Source organism: Bolinopsis microptera, chromosome 5 (assembly GCF_026151205.1).
Source record: "Bolinopsis microptera isolate Bmic1 chromosome 5, MBARI_Bmic_1.0, whole genome shotgun sequence".
In the NCBI taxonomy this organism is placed as follows: domain Eukaryota; kingdom Metazoa; phylum Ctenophora; class Tentaculata; order Lobata; family Bolinopsidae; genus Bolinopsis; species Bolinopsis microptera.
Window position 1 is genome coordinate 8,605,060 of NC_087076.1, and position 13,217 is coordinate 8,618,276.

At 36.6% G+C, this 13,217-nt stretch overlaps 1 protein-coding gene across 4 annotated transcripts in view; it reads left to right on the forward strand.

The window, feature by feature from the left end:
- LOC134814988 (5'-AMP-activated protein kinase subunit gamma-1-like) overlaps positions 1-13,217 on the forward strand; it is a 52,123-nt gene that overhangs the window by 34,197 nt on the left and 4,709 nt on the right. For 2 of the 4 annotated variants that reach the window (XM_063823383.1, XM_063823384.1), the window contains 10 exons: positions 25-136; positions 417-596; positions 781-893; positions 2,494-2,643; positions 4,655-4,717; positions 5,788-5,854; positions 6,032-6,135; positions 6,862-6,895; positions 10,095-10,301; positions 10,591-10,811. In XM_063823383.1, the coding sequence (XP_063679453.1) occupies positions 25-136; positions 417-596; positions 781-893; positions 2,494-2,643; positions 4,655-4,717; positions 5,788-5,854; positions 6,032-6,135; positions 6,862-6,895; positions 10,095-10,301; positions 10,591-10,811 (1,251 nt within the window). The remainder of the gene's footprint in view (positions 1-24; positions 137-416; positions 597-780; positions 894-2,493; positions 2,644-4,654; positions 4,718-5,787; positions 5,855-6,031; positions 6,136-6,861; positions 6,896-10,094; positions 10,302-10,590; positions 10,812-13,217) is intronic. The other 2 variants (XM_063823385.1, XM_063823386.1) reach the window with 1 other exon arrangement.

The following is a 13,217-nucleotide window of genomic DNA, read 5'->3' on the forward strand; positions in this document are numbered from 1 at the left end:
GTATTGACATCCAGTCCCACTCAGGACGTCAGAGAGAATCTTGTCTTCCCCTGGTCCGAATATACCCTGCCTGATGAATACAGTCCTATTGTAGGCCACCACCGCGACCGTGAGCCTGATGCTCTCTCCGGGTCAGGTACGTTAGTTCTTGTGGATATTTCACTGAATTGGGCCAGTCGTACCATCTGTTTGATTTTAGAAGTGTGAGGAATAGTGTCCTCAAAATGACTTCAGATTGAAATCTGAGATGTATGAATAATTCATATAATATGTAGTCTAATTTCTATAATGATATACAGTGAAACCCCGATTTACTGCTAAGTTTGGGGAAAAGGAAATGGGCGCAGAAATGGGCGGTTTGTGAATCGGGGTTTTACTATAACAAATTTTCTGTTAAAAAGGTATATCTGATGCAGGCAACTCAGCAGCAACAGACCCCTTCGATGTAGACAGCTCAGATGTTCGATCAGAGACTGCGTTTGATGAAGCAAAAGAAGGAATGGCAAGCACACCCCGGTCACGCAAGTATTCAAACTCCAACTCGGGGAATTCTGAGAACTCAGCTGGCTTTGATTTCACGGATCTTGAAACTGAAGGTAGCTCCCTTTCTATTGAAACATTGAAACATTACATAAGGCATGATCTCTTATACCCCAACTGTAACTGTAACATATCTTCATCTCTAACAAAGGGTAATGATTACCTACATATACTTACACATTGTTACAATGTTCTGACTAATCTAGTTTTCGGTTTGTACATCAAATTATTTAATTTCAGGAGACACAAACAGGTTCACACAAGCAGTTAACATTACCAGTCCAGCTTCCTTCGGGTTTGCAATGCCTGACATGGGGTTCTTTGGTGTGGCCTCACCTCCCAACTACTACAAGGTATGTGTCCGGAATGTGTCCGGAATGTGTTCGGAATGTGTTCGGAATGTGTTGCACACATCGTTATTACCCGATGTGGGTCCAGAAGGTTTCCAATGTAGGTTTCCAATTTGATACAAAGTGAGCTCTACACGGCACGACGCACGTGTGCCACTGTATGTGATTGACTCAGTGCACTAATAATGCGCTTTACTATTGATCTGCTACGACACCTCATGTGGGGTAGACGACACACGTATCCGAGTGTTGTAAGTTACTTTTCTAGAATTACAGAGCGGAGACAAGGGTGTAAAATGGTGTATAACTTGTTCAAAAACATCCTGTTTCTTTCATGGTCGCATCTTGACCTTGACACCTTCAAAATGAGACAGATATGTGTTATATTGCATACATTAAAATATGGCAGATGGCCAATGACTGATATTTAAGACACTGTAATGATATGTAATACAGCTCATCGTTTAATGTCCATTAAATATAGCACCTCTGTTGTGCCAGCAGCTGGTATACATCACTGTTACTCGTCACGGAAACTTCTCGTTTGACTACAAGTTACTAGGTAATATCGTATTTACTTTCTTACAGCTTATTTAGGGGAGGCCGTGAATTAGATTGATTCACGCTTTATATTACAATGTGTTATCTTTACTAAGATCATCTTCCAGTTTTGAGAAATACCCCGACTCAATGTTCTAGAAGTAAAGTAACACGCGAATTCTTGAAAGGCTTCAGTTTCTTAGTACAGAGATTGCCTGAAAATGGATTGAAAAATACCAACCCTATTTTGTGGAACTCAATTTAAAGTCAAGTCAAAATATCAAAATATCTTTTAGAACTCACCATATAGAACTCTAATACATATTGTATTCTGTAGAATTCACTATATTCTGTAGAATTCACTATATTTTGTGAACTGATCATATTTGGCAGAACTCACAATAATTTTGTGAACTCGTGTGTTACACTGTAACTGTAACAACCCTCACCGAATACCGACCAGTGTAACATCGTTCTTAACTATTCCATGATGTATTATCCGGATATAAGGATATGACTTGTATTTTACATAATGATATAATATTAAACATGTGATAGGTCTATTGTCAATTATAATACTACAAAATGTATAGTATATGCCTGACCGTCGCTTTCTTTCATCTTTACAAACACTCGTCAATCTCTAAATCTACGATAATAGTTTTAAACTAATTACAACACTACAAATCTATTACATTTATTGAGTATTATGTATCGCGATGAAAATATTTTAAGCGGGTAAAAGCCCTGGTCCAAACCCTGGCTCCATGACATGAAGGCCTCGTTTTAACCTGTATTGAAAAGCACTTATAGATTACATGATACACAATATTTAGGTATTGCTATTCGCTACATAGTATGTTCATCACTGTGACCCTTTATTTCACACTTTATTTGATAGACTAGTTACATCCTTTTAGTGAAACCTTTTGTATCATTTATACCATGTTTAAATGTAATGTTTCAAGAAACCCCCTCCGTAGAGGGTGTTTCTCGTGCACAAATTTGAAATTATTTTTTTTCAATGTAGTGTGTACAGCTCTACTGGACCCCCTCATTCCAGATACACGACTGGATGACACGTGACGTTCCAATCTACAGACACAGGAGGTCCTCCAGTTCCGAGGACAGCAACACAGGCCCTACTATTCCCATCAGGACTAACGCTCAGCACGAGGAGATTGCGTCTCCTCGCAGCATTCCAAACTCCCCTGTAAGTAGGATTGTAACTCTTGCACGTGTTTTCGTGCATTCCTAGATTGTGTCGCACATGTCTTTGCTTTGTATTTTTCTCTTTGAAAAGCGTGATTCGTATTTTATCTATATAATACTTGTAAGCTGCTCTTGTAGCCCCACCGCACTATTTCACGCACATATTGATTACAATTTTTGAGAAAGAAAAAAATAAGCTGTCTGATTACCAGCGAATCACTGAAAGTTAAATTAGATAATTTCTCATGATCAAACGCTGTTGATCTTTCGAAAAATTTGACATGCCATAATGTCAAAAAAATCCCATAATCAAAGCTCTTAAGCAAGCATGTTTGAACTGTGTTGCACAATAGTGAATTAGTTTATTTAGTGTACTAGTTAATAGAGAATACATTATATCACATAATATGTTGTATTAAATGAACAATGTACTGTACTAAAATGAAAGTGTCTTTACAATTCCTTACTCTCGGTATCTTTGTATATAATATGTTAAATAAAGAAATATGGATAGTGCTACGTTGCCCTGTCCCTGTCCCTGTCCCTGTCCCTGTCCCTGTCCCTGTCCCTGTCCCTGTCCCTGTCCCTGTCCCTGTCCCTGTCCCTGTCCCTGTCCCTGTCCCTGTCCCTGTCCCTGTCCCTGTCCCTGTCCCTGTCCCTGTCCCTGTCCCTGTCCCTGTCCCTGTCCCTGTCCCTGCCCCTGTCCCTGTCCCTGTCCCTGTCCCTGTCCCTGTCCCTGTCCCTGTCACCTTCTAGCATACAAAACAGTCCTGATCCTATATAATGTAGCGCTCGATATCGTGAACAAAGAGGGCTCGAATACGGCTGCCATTCCTGGATATATATATATGTATTATATATATAGATCAAGAATGACAGCCGAATCCATTCATTTATATATGGATATATATAAATTGTGTAATACGATGCTTAATTTCAATTAAGAAGTATTAACAGTTTATCAAATAAAGTGCCAGACATAGAATCAATTGCTTGAATTGCTGTCAAAATATCAAATGTACCGATAGTACAATGACAACTGTACTGATAGGCATACGCTAAATAGTTTGCAGTTGTATCTCCATACATGTAATATAACAATCAAACTCTATAAGGCTAAATTAGAAGAAATCCACTGTAAAAGCACGTGAAGCCATACTATTATATACATTATAATGTATTATATATACATTATAATGTATACATGCAAAAAATCATGCACTATATACATATAATAGTGCATGATTTTTTTAGTTAGTAAAGTTACAAATTTATGCAGCAAAGTAATGTATAATATTCATCTTCCTCGGCATAATCAGCTTTCAATTTCTCCAGCTACCTCCGAATATTCGAGAGAATGGATAGGAATAATGTGTATTGATGTAATGATGTAGTGATGTTCGAGAACATATTCAATTATGAACTCCAGTATGGCCTAGAGAGTTCTTGTTAACGGATAACACACGTACTAGTAAGTTCTAGAAATTTGTTCTAGAACTTTCCAAATATTCTTATTTTCTTACATTATCAGTTACTACATAAAATGACGTAAGAGTTAATTCATAATACAGTGTAATAGTGCATGCCGATTTTGAAAACAGTGTTTATTAATAATAAATACAATAAAAGTTTAGTTAGCCTAATTGTAATGTTGCATTGCTGTGCAGTGTGCATGGGATTCCGCGAACATCTCCACTTGGCATTATATCCAGTTCCACTATTAAAGTTATATATCAAACCACTCTAATCTTATAAATAACATACCTGGGCACAATAACATGTATACCCGTAAACTGGGTATTATTTTATTAATAACATGTAATATTACTACGAATAGTGTACTTAATTTAGCAAGATAAGATTGGTTAACAGATAAACACTTATAAACCAGCTTACCTGAGGTGAAAATAGTCGACAACAAAATTTTACTCATTACATGCAAAAAAATATATAACTTGAAATTTGATTGATTTTTTTTCTAAAAAAACATCAAGTATTCTCTTGTTTCACAGCGGTGGCTCATGATCGAAGGACAGTGTTTCTCTTTTTCTCCTCGGTCTATTCCAAATTCACCTGTAAGTATCTACTAACTCAGGTATTTAATATAACAACATTTCCTTGTAGAGTACAGGTCAAATTCCAGAAGTGGTGTTCTGAAATAAAGTTCACGTACTTACCAAGTCACGTACTTACCAAGTCACGTACTTACCAAGTCACGTGACTGCTGACTACCAAGTAGGGACTCTAGTGAGAATTTAACACGATTAAGTCGTACACTGTTATTGAGTCTTGTTTGATGATTCTTTCAAGCAGTGATGACAATACCATCATTCAGCAGAAAACTTTCGGTGATAAACAACTATTGATATTATCGAACTACGATGTATGGGGACTTGCCACCCCATGGCAACATTAAAATATATTGACTCTGTTACATCGTTTCCTGTTAATATAAAACTTCGTTATATATGGGCTCATATTAAAGTTTTCAAGCGATTTAGCTGCTGATTATAAAAACTTTGGGATTTTCTTCTGCTTATTTTCTTGTTAATTATCATACAAACTTACTTTCATTTTCTATCTGTTTGGTGGTAGTATCTTTAATTATTCAGAGAAATTGTGGAACGGATGTTTTTTGAATACTTGGAGTGGAGGTAATCTCCGTTTCTATTGCAAACTCTCATTACATTTGAGTCTCATTTCACTGATGAGAACTCATTATAAATTTGATCGGGACACTGCCTCTGGAATCTGGTTATGTCAGAAAAGTTGGAATAGTTGGAATAGTTAAATAAAGAAACATGACTATTCTAGGATCTTCTTATCTTTAAATCGCTGAAACATCTGTATTTTAGCTTCCTTTGAAAGTTTACTTTGATATGGGACATGTTGGTAGAAGCACATTATAAAATGTATCATGACAACTCTGTCAATCTGTTCTATGTTTGTAAATTCTTTTCTTTGTGCATGCTTGTGTCGCACCAGTGTGATGATTGCAATCATTGATCCTTTCATTGTTGTTATCCGAACTACGATTTACAAGTTGAAATTTCTAACCATTTAAAAGAATGTCTCATCTTTAAAGAATATACCGTCTATTTTCTAACATAATAGGTTGTGTTATTAATATTGAGACAAATTTCAGCCACAGTCCCCTTTGTATAAAAGACAGGCGACTAAGCAGGCGAAAATATTTGAGGACATCAATGAAAGTAAGTCACAAAGCCAAGACTTTGCATTCCTTTGTTCACTTTTTAACATTACTTTAAAAGGTTTAATTATGTGTTGTGAATAGTGAAACCAGGCAAGCTTGAGAAAGTTAGTGATTACTCATATAACGTACAAATTGTTTCTGAGAATATGTTGTTTTCTCAATCATTACATTTCAGATTGCCAGCTGATCAATACACCCGCATTGTTTCTACAATCAAAGAAGTGTTACGACCTTATTCCAAATAGCGGCAAACTTATTGTATTCGACAAGAATCTGTTGGTGAGCAAATCATCCATTTTAAATCCACCACAGCCTGTTTTTTAAGGTTATTGAACACACAAACACAGTAACCAGTGACCGTACAGAGACTCTGAAGTATAACTACTGTACAACTACAGTACTATAACAGTACTATAACAGTACTACTGTACTGTACAACTACAGTACTATAACAGTACTATAACAGTACTACTGTACTGTATAACTACTGTATAACTATACATTACTACTGTACTGTACAACTATAACAGTACTACTGTACTGTACAACTATACTGTACTACTGTACTGTATAACTATAACAGTACTACTGTACTGTAAAACTACTGTACAACTATAACAGTACTATAACAGTACTACTGTACTGTATAACTACTGTACAACTATAACAGTACTATAACAGTACTACTGTACTGTATAACTACTGTACAACTATAACAGTACTATAACAGTACTACTGTACTGTATAACTACTGTACAACTATAACAGTACTATGTAAACAGTACTACTGCAGTACTGTATAGGGTGTATAGTCACTAAACTTTTACTCGGATTGTGGTCAGTGTTCATGTTGCTGATTCGAAATTTCACAGTCGTCCAGCTTGGGGGTATTTATAATACTCGGAATTAATTGGTCTATTGTTTAAACCATGTTAGGAGTATTCTTTCTCTTTCCTTTTTTGAGGGTCGCTTAGCTGTATTATTTATAAATCCCCCAACATTCAGGTCAGGAAAGCGTTTACAGCCCTCATTGCTCATGGTAAGTTAATAATTATAATGTAGTAATAGTAACAGCTGTACCTCATGAACCTCAGTTTAAATAATAAATAAATAAATTCTAACATTTATTACACGCTTCGACATTAAAATATACCCAACAAAGATGTACATTTAAGTCATTCAAGCGAGACTTAGTGATGAAATACCAAGATTATGGACTTTTTATCAGTTCACATTTTATGAACAAATATTTGTATGAAGTTCCCAAAATTATGCACTTTCATATCAGTTCAGACTTTATGGACAAATATTAGAAATATTATCAAAAGCTAGGTGGAAATAAAACGTCTTTAGCGCATTTTTAAAACATTCTACAGATGATAATGATCTCACTGAGTAGAGTAGTTCATTCCAAATTTTTGGTCCACAAAACATAAATGCAGCATCTGTTCGTCTGAAATGAGGAGCAGGAGGAACTTTCAACAAATAAAAGTCATCATCTAGTCTGGAACTTTGTCTTCGTACTACCCTTAGATTGATGTGTCCTTGTAAGTACTGAGGGGCTATGTTATTAAGACACTTGAAGACCAGAAGTGATATTTTGAACTTGATTCTGAACCGAACAGGTAAAAAGTGGAGCTTTTTGAGGTAAGGCATGATAGGTTCACGTATCTTTTTTCCGTAAAGACCAAAGATAAATCTAGCAGCATTGTTCTGTATCTTTTGTAGCTTATGGAGATTCTTTTCTGTTATACCATAATAGACTGAGTTGCAGTAGTCTATGAAACAGAGAATATTGGAGTGAACTAACTGAACTTTTAGTTCATGGGAAAGCTTTGAACCGATTCTTGATAAGTCCCTTTGATTCAAATAACATACTTTGGAGACAGCATTTATTTGAGAGTCCAGATTCATTTGGTGATCGAAAAGGAATCCCAGGTTCTTGGCCTTGCTAACAGGACAGATTGAGAGGTCTCCTAAATCCATTGACTGGATTGGGCTGACATATGGTCCTATATCAATGAACTCTGTTTTTTCATCATTCAGTTTTAGGAAGTTAACTGTCATCCATTGCTTTATCTCCAGAAAGCAATTTTTCACAGCTGTTAAATCAGGATTAGAACTGTGAACATCGAAAGTAAAGTACACCTGTGTGTCATCTGCATACAAATGTATCGAGAAACCATATTTTGTGACAATTTCCTCAAGATCTCTGGTATACAATATGAACAGTAGTGGTCCTAAAATGGATCCTTGAGGTACACCAATATCCAGATAGCATTCAGAAGATGTGGCTTTTTTAACTTTAACCTTGAATGTGCGATTATTAAGGTAACATTGTAACCAGCTGAGTGCTAGTTCTGTAATACCATACGCATTGTTCAGTTTCGTAAGAAGGAGATTATGGTTTATGGTGTCGAAAGCAGCTGATAGATCTAAGAGTAGAAGCACAACATTCGATTTGCTATCAATCATCATTAGAATATCATTATGTATCTTTGTAACTGCAGTTTCACAACTATGGAATTTTCTATAGCCTGATTGATATGGGAAAATAGGTTGTTGACATCAGCATATTCATTTAATTGGCAATGAACTACTTTTTCTAGTATTTTGGACAGATAGGTTAGATTGCTAATCGGTCGATAGTTTTTCAGCTCATCAACATCTAAGGTAGGTTTCTTGAGTCCAGGCCTTATAGATGCTTCTTTTAGGGCAGATGGAAACTTTCCAACTCTTAGTGATTCATTCACGATGTAATGGATGATTGGGAGAAGCTCGGGTAAGCAATTCTTGAAGAGCCACATTGGTATTACATCGAGTACGCTTGATTTATTGGGAAGACTCTTAATTAAGGTTTCAAGTTCTGATAATGAGACTTCCTTAAACTGATCAAGTCTACACTTTGCATTCTCTATTGAAGTAGAGTTTTTGGTACCTTGACCGTTTAGGGAAGTGTTGTGAATTTCCTTCTCAATATTAGAGTAAATGGTTTTTACTTTTTTGTCGAAGAAAGTCTTGAGTTTTTCAGCCACTTCGATATCTTCACCATTTGGCAGTTTGTTGGAGCCATATTCTTTATCTAAAAGTTTATTTATGACTTTGTATGTCCCTTTCGAGTCTCCTTTGCAAGAACTGAGCTGTTTATCATAGTAGCTATCTCTAGCTCGATTGATGGTGATTTCTGCGTCAACACACTTTTCAAAATGAGTAGTTTTAAACTCATTATTCTCTGGATACTTTTTGGCTTTTCGTTTTGCTCTTCTCCTCTCTCTGACAGCAATTTGACATTTTTCATCCCAAAAATCAGACTTTTCAACAGTAAATCGTTTCGTAATAAGTGGGGCATGTTTGTCCAGCACCTGTTCAAGGACATTTTGATAAAGGTTCACAGCCTCGTCTAAGGATTGATATTCAGAAAGGTTAAGCTCTGAACAAAACAGATCTTCCCTGAACTTATCCATGTCAATTTTGCTTAGCTCTCTGACATCTTTTTCTTCATATGTACGAGCTTTATGAAAATCGAATGTGACTGGGATCTGAAAACTTACTAGATAGTGATCAGAGCTGGTTCCAGTGCTTGTCTCTACCATCATATCTGTTACAGACAATGAGTCACTTACACAGCCTAGAGTAAATAACAAGTCCAGTGTCCCGCCAGAGATGTGAGTAGGAGAGTCAACATGCTGAAGGAAGCCTTTGCTCTCACAAAGAGCAATAAAGTTCTGGGCAACATTATTGTTTAGGTCTTCAACATGGAAATTAAAGTCACCACAAATAATTGGAGATCCAGTTTTAAGCAGAAGATTGTCCAGGTATCCATCAAAGTCATCCATAAACTTAGATATTTTTGTTTCATCATATTTTGTTTTGGCCTGAGTGCTGCGATAAACTACACATAGCCTGATAATCTCACCAGCAGTTTCAATGACACATTCAAGTACTTCAAAAGATGAATATTTAGTAACATCATTGCGTACAGGCGAAATCACTTTGGGGTTGAAGAGAAAACCAACACCACCTCCCCTACCTCTTCGAGGGGCACTGATAATATCAAACCCAAAATCACGAATTTCGGCAAACTTTTTTCACATCCATTATAAAATATCACACTAAAATAAATAAAATTAACATTTTGACTAAATGATTACTCATTACATGATAAATGGTAGTACTATGGTTTGTGTTATCGTCTGGTATTAAAATGAACATGTTGCAATGTACCCTTCACATTCCAGGGACTAGAGCCGCTCCAATATGGGACTCGAGCTGTCAAGCGTACACTGGGATGTTAACCATCACAGACTTCATTAACATTCTACATCAAAACCAGAACAAGGAAGGCAAACATCTGAATATAGCGAATATCATCGAGAATAAAACTATCGAGGAGTGGAAAGTTATCTCGGAGAAATCCAATGTTAATAAAGGACTAATTTCTATTGGTAAGTGTTACTACTTTATAATGAATAATATGATATTTTGTCAGCAGTAAGGAATGTAAAATGGTTGCTCGTTATCAAACTATCTAAGATAGTGTAATAGAAATATTAACATTTTACTTCCTATTTTATTTAACAAGGTCAACAAAACTGTGAAGTTTTAACAACTTGGCGCTAATAATTTTGGCTTGAAATCAAATATTTAACAAAATTCATAAATGTAAACGGTAAACCTTGAAAGGTCCATCTTTGACAAAAAGGAAACTTCATAATACAAACTTGATACTTTCAGATCCTATGGAGACGTTGTTTACAGCAGCAAAGATATTGTTAGAAAAGAAAATACACAGGTTACCGGTAATAGATCCCAGATCTGGGAATACACTCTACATTCTGACACACAAACGGATATTGAATCATATCTACCCTTACATTATAGAATCTAAACTTGATCCTTTCTTCTCCATTCCGATACAAACTATAGGAGTGGGCACTTACGAGAATGTCAAACAGGTAAATCAATTCTATTATGTACCAACATCTATCATTTTATTCACTATTATATACCAATATGTATCACCGACCATTAAACCTGTCCAATTTGGCGCATAAATAGTGGAATGGGGAGGAGGTGTTCTAGCAAAACTGTACAATGTCGGCCCGGTTTATTTCTCAGAATTGTAAGTAAATGTCGCCCCAGGGGCAAGATTATCGCCTCGCATGCAGAAGGTCCGGGTTCGAATTCGGTCTGAAGCAATATTTTTCATCCGAACTGTAACAATGTACCGTATTACAGAATTCTAATTACTCATATTTGATCCATGTCGGTAAATTGCTTGCCATGACTATGAAAATTTATCTGTTCAATATTTGATTGCCGAAAAATGTTTATCAGCGCCCAAATCTCATCAAACTGCAAGTGAGAGGTGTTCTGGCGAAATTGTAACATTTACGCACGGACCTAACTTTTGCGCCATTTTGTATCTGAACTGGGGCGACATTCGAAATGGGTCTACTATGTAGGAATACTGTAACACGCATCGATCTATTTCATCGTTACGCGCACGTGTGCGCGCCACTGCGCGCGCGCGCGCGGCGTGAATATACTATATATATATATATTTCATGGCTGGACTTCTACACAATAAAAGAAAGCGGTTGTGATTAGATCTTCGAAAGTCTTTGCATCGTTTATTTACATCAATTCTGAGAAATTATATCATTAAAGTAACTACAACAAATACGAATCATATACAATTGAGAATAAATACAAACTAAAAGCAGTGGGAAAATCTGATGAACTGAAATTTAAAAAAGAAACTGAAAGCCGTTAAAAATGTACTTTTATCTTATCTCTTATCTAAATACTGATAACTGATTCTCGGAAAATCACTTAAAATCACAACAAAAACCTGTAAAATTTATACTTAAGTAAAAAATGTAATATGCACGTCTCTGGAATAATGGTATAACTAAAAAAAATCTACAAAATATACTAAAACTAAAACTAAGCTCCGGCAGATTTAAAAAGTAGATGGTTACTATCAAGGGTGTTCATACCCCCAAACCGTTCAAGGGTTTTCAATTGGGTCTGGTAGAACCCCTCTCTAGCTTCCATAGCCTTTTCTTTGTCTGCTTTACTAATATTAGGCTCAAATACTAAAGCGTCTACTATAATGACAGAAAGGTGCTTACTAAGTGAGGAATTATAGCAGGCTATGGTACTAAAATCTAAATCATGATCAATATCTAAAAAATGGTTAACTAATTTACAACTTCTTATACCTTTCTTTATGTGACTCTTATGGTTAGAGAATCTCTTAGGGAGATTTGAGGTAGTATAACCGACATACGACTGTTTACAAGTCTTACACTCCATTAAATAAATGAGGTTATAACTCTGACAAGATATATACTTAGTTATAGGGAAAACTTGTTTAGAATGGTGACTACTAAAATTGGAACAGGGGGACAGGAAATTTTGCTTACAAACATAACATTTACCACAAGCATGGCACCCTGGGTCGACAGCCCCGGGAACCGCCCTTAGACTTTCGGAGTCTGGTTCCTGGATCTGGCTTGCAGTTGTTTCTCTCTCATTATCACAGTTTAAAGTTCCACTGGCACGGTACTTATTGTGTACAAGCATGCCACCGATAGTTTGATTCTTTCGATGACTCACGAATACACTGTCCGCACGTACCAGCTTCTTCAGGGCCGGATCAAGGTTGAGAAGGTGCTTATACTTATGGATAATGCCCCCCATGTTGGGAAGTGCTGGATTTTGATCCATCACCATGGGTATTAAACAGGCAGTCGACTCATTCTTGTCTTTAAGGGTATACAAGTTTTTCCTATTAGCTATATCACTAAATTTGTTTGAGGCATCTTCTATAATACTGGAATGATAACCTCGGGCTAGAAGGTAACGTGTATAGACCTCTCTCTGCTCCAAGAAGTTAGTGTCTTCACTGTTGTTCTGTCTCACCCGCCTCGCCACTCCAAAAGGTATGTTTTTTACAACATGGTTCCTATGGCATGACGTGGGGATAAGGTAGCAGTGGGTGTCACTAGGTTTAGAGTAGAGTTTGGTGTGGACAACATCACCAACAGCATAGACATAGGTGTCTAGAAACTCAACGCCGTCCCTAGAGTAGTCGTAAGTAAACAAAAGGTTTGGGTGGATACTATTGAGCCATTCCATGAATTGTAATAATTCCTCAACAGTACCGGGCCAAGCCATATAAATGTCATCACGTAATCTACCCCAGAATGCTGGTCTATGAGGCGGGCCATATTCTAGATCTCCTTCGTTAACTAAAATATCAATCTTATCCATAGCACAATCAGCATACTCACATGAGTTCTTAGGACCCATCGCTGCTCCACGCTCCTGGCGGTATGTTATACCGTTAAATG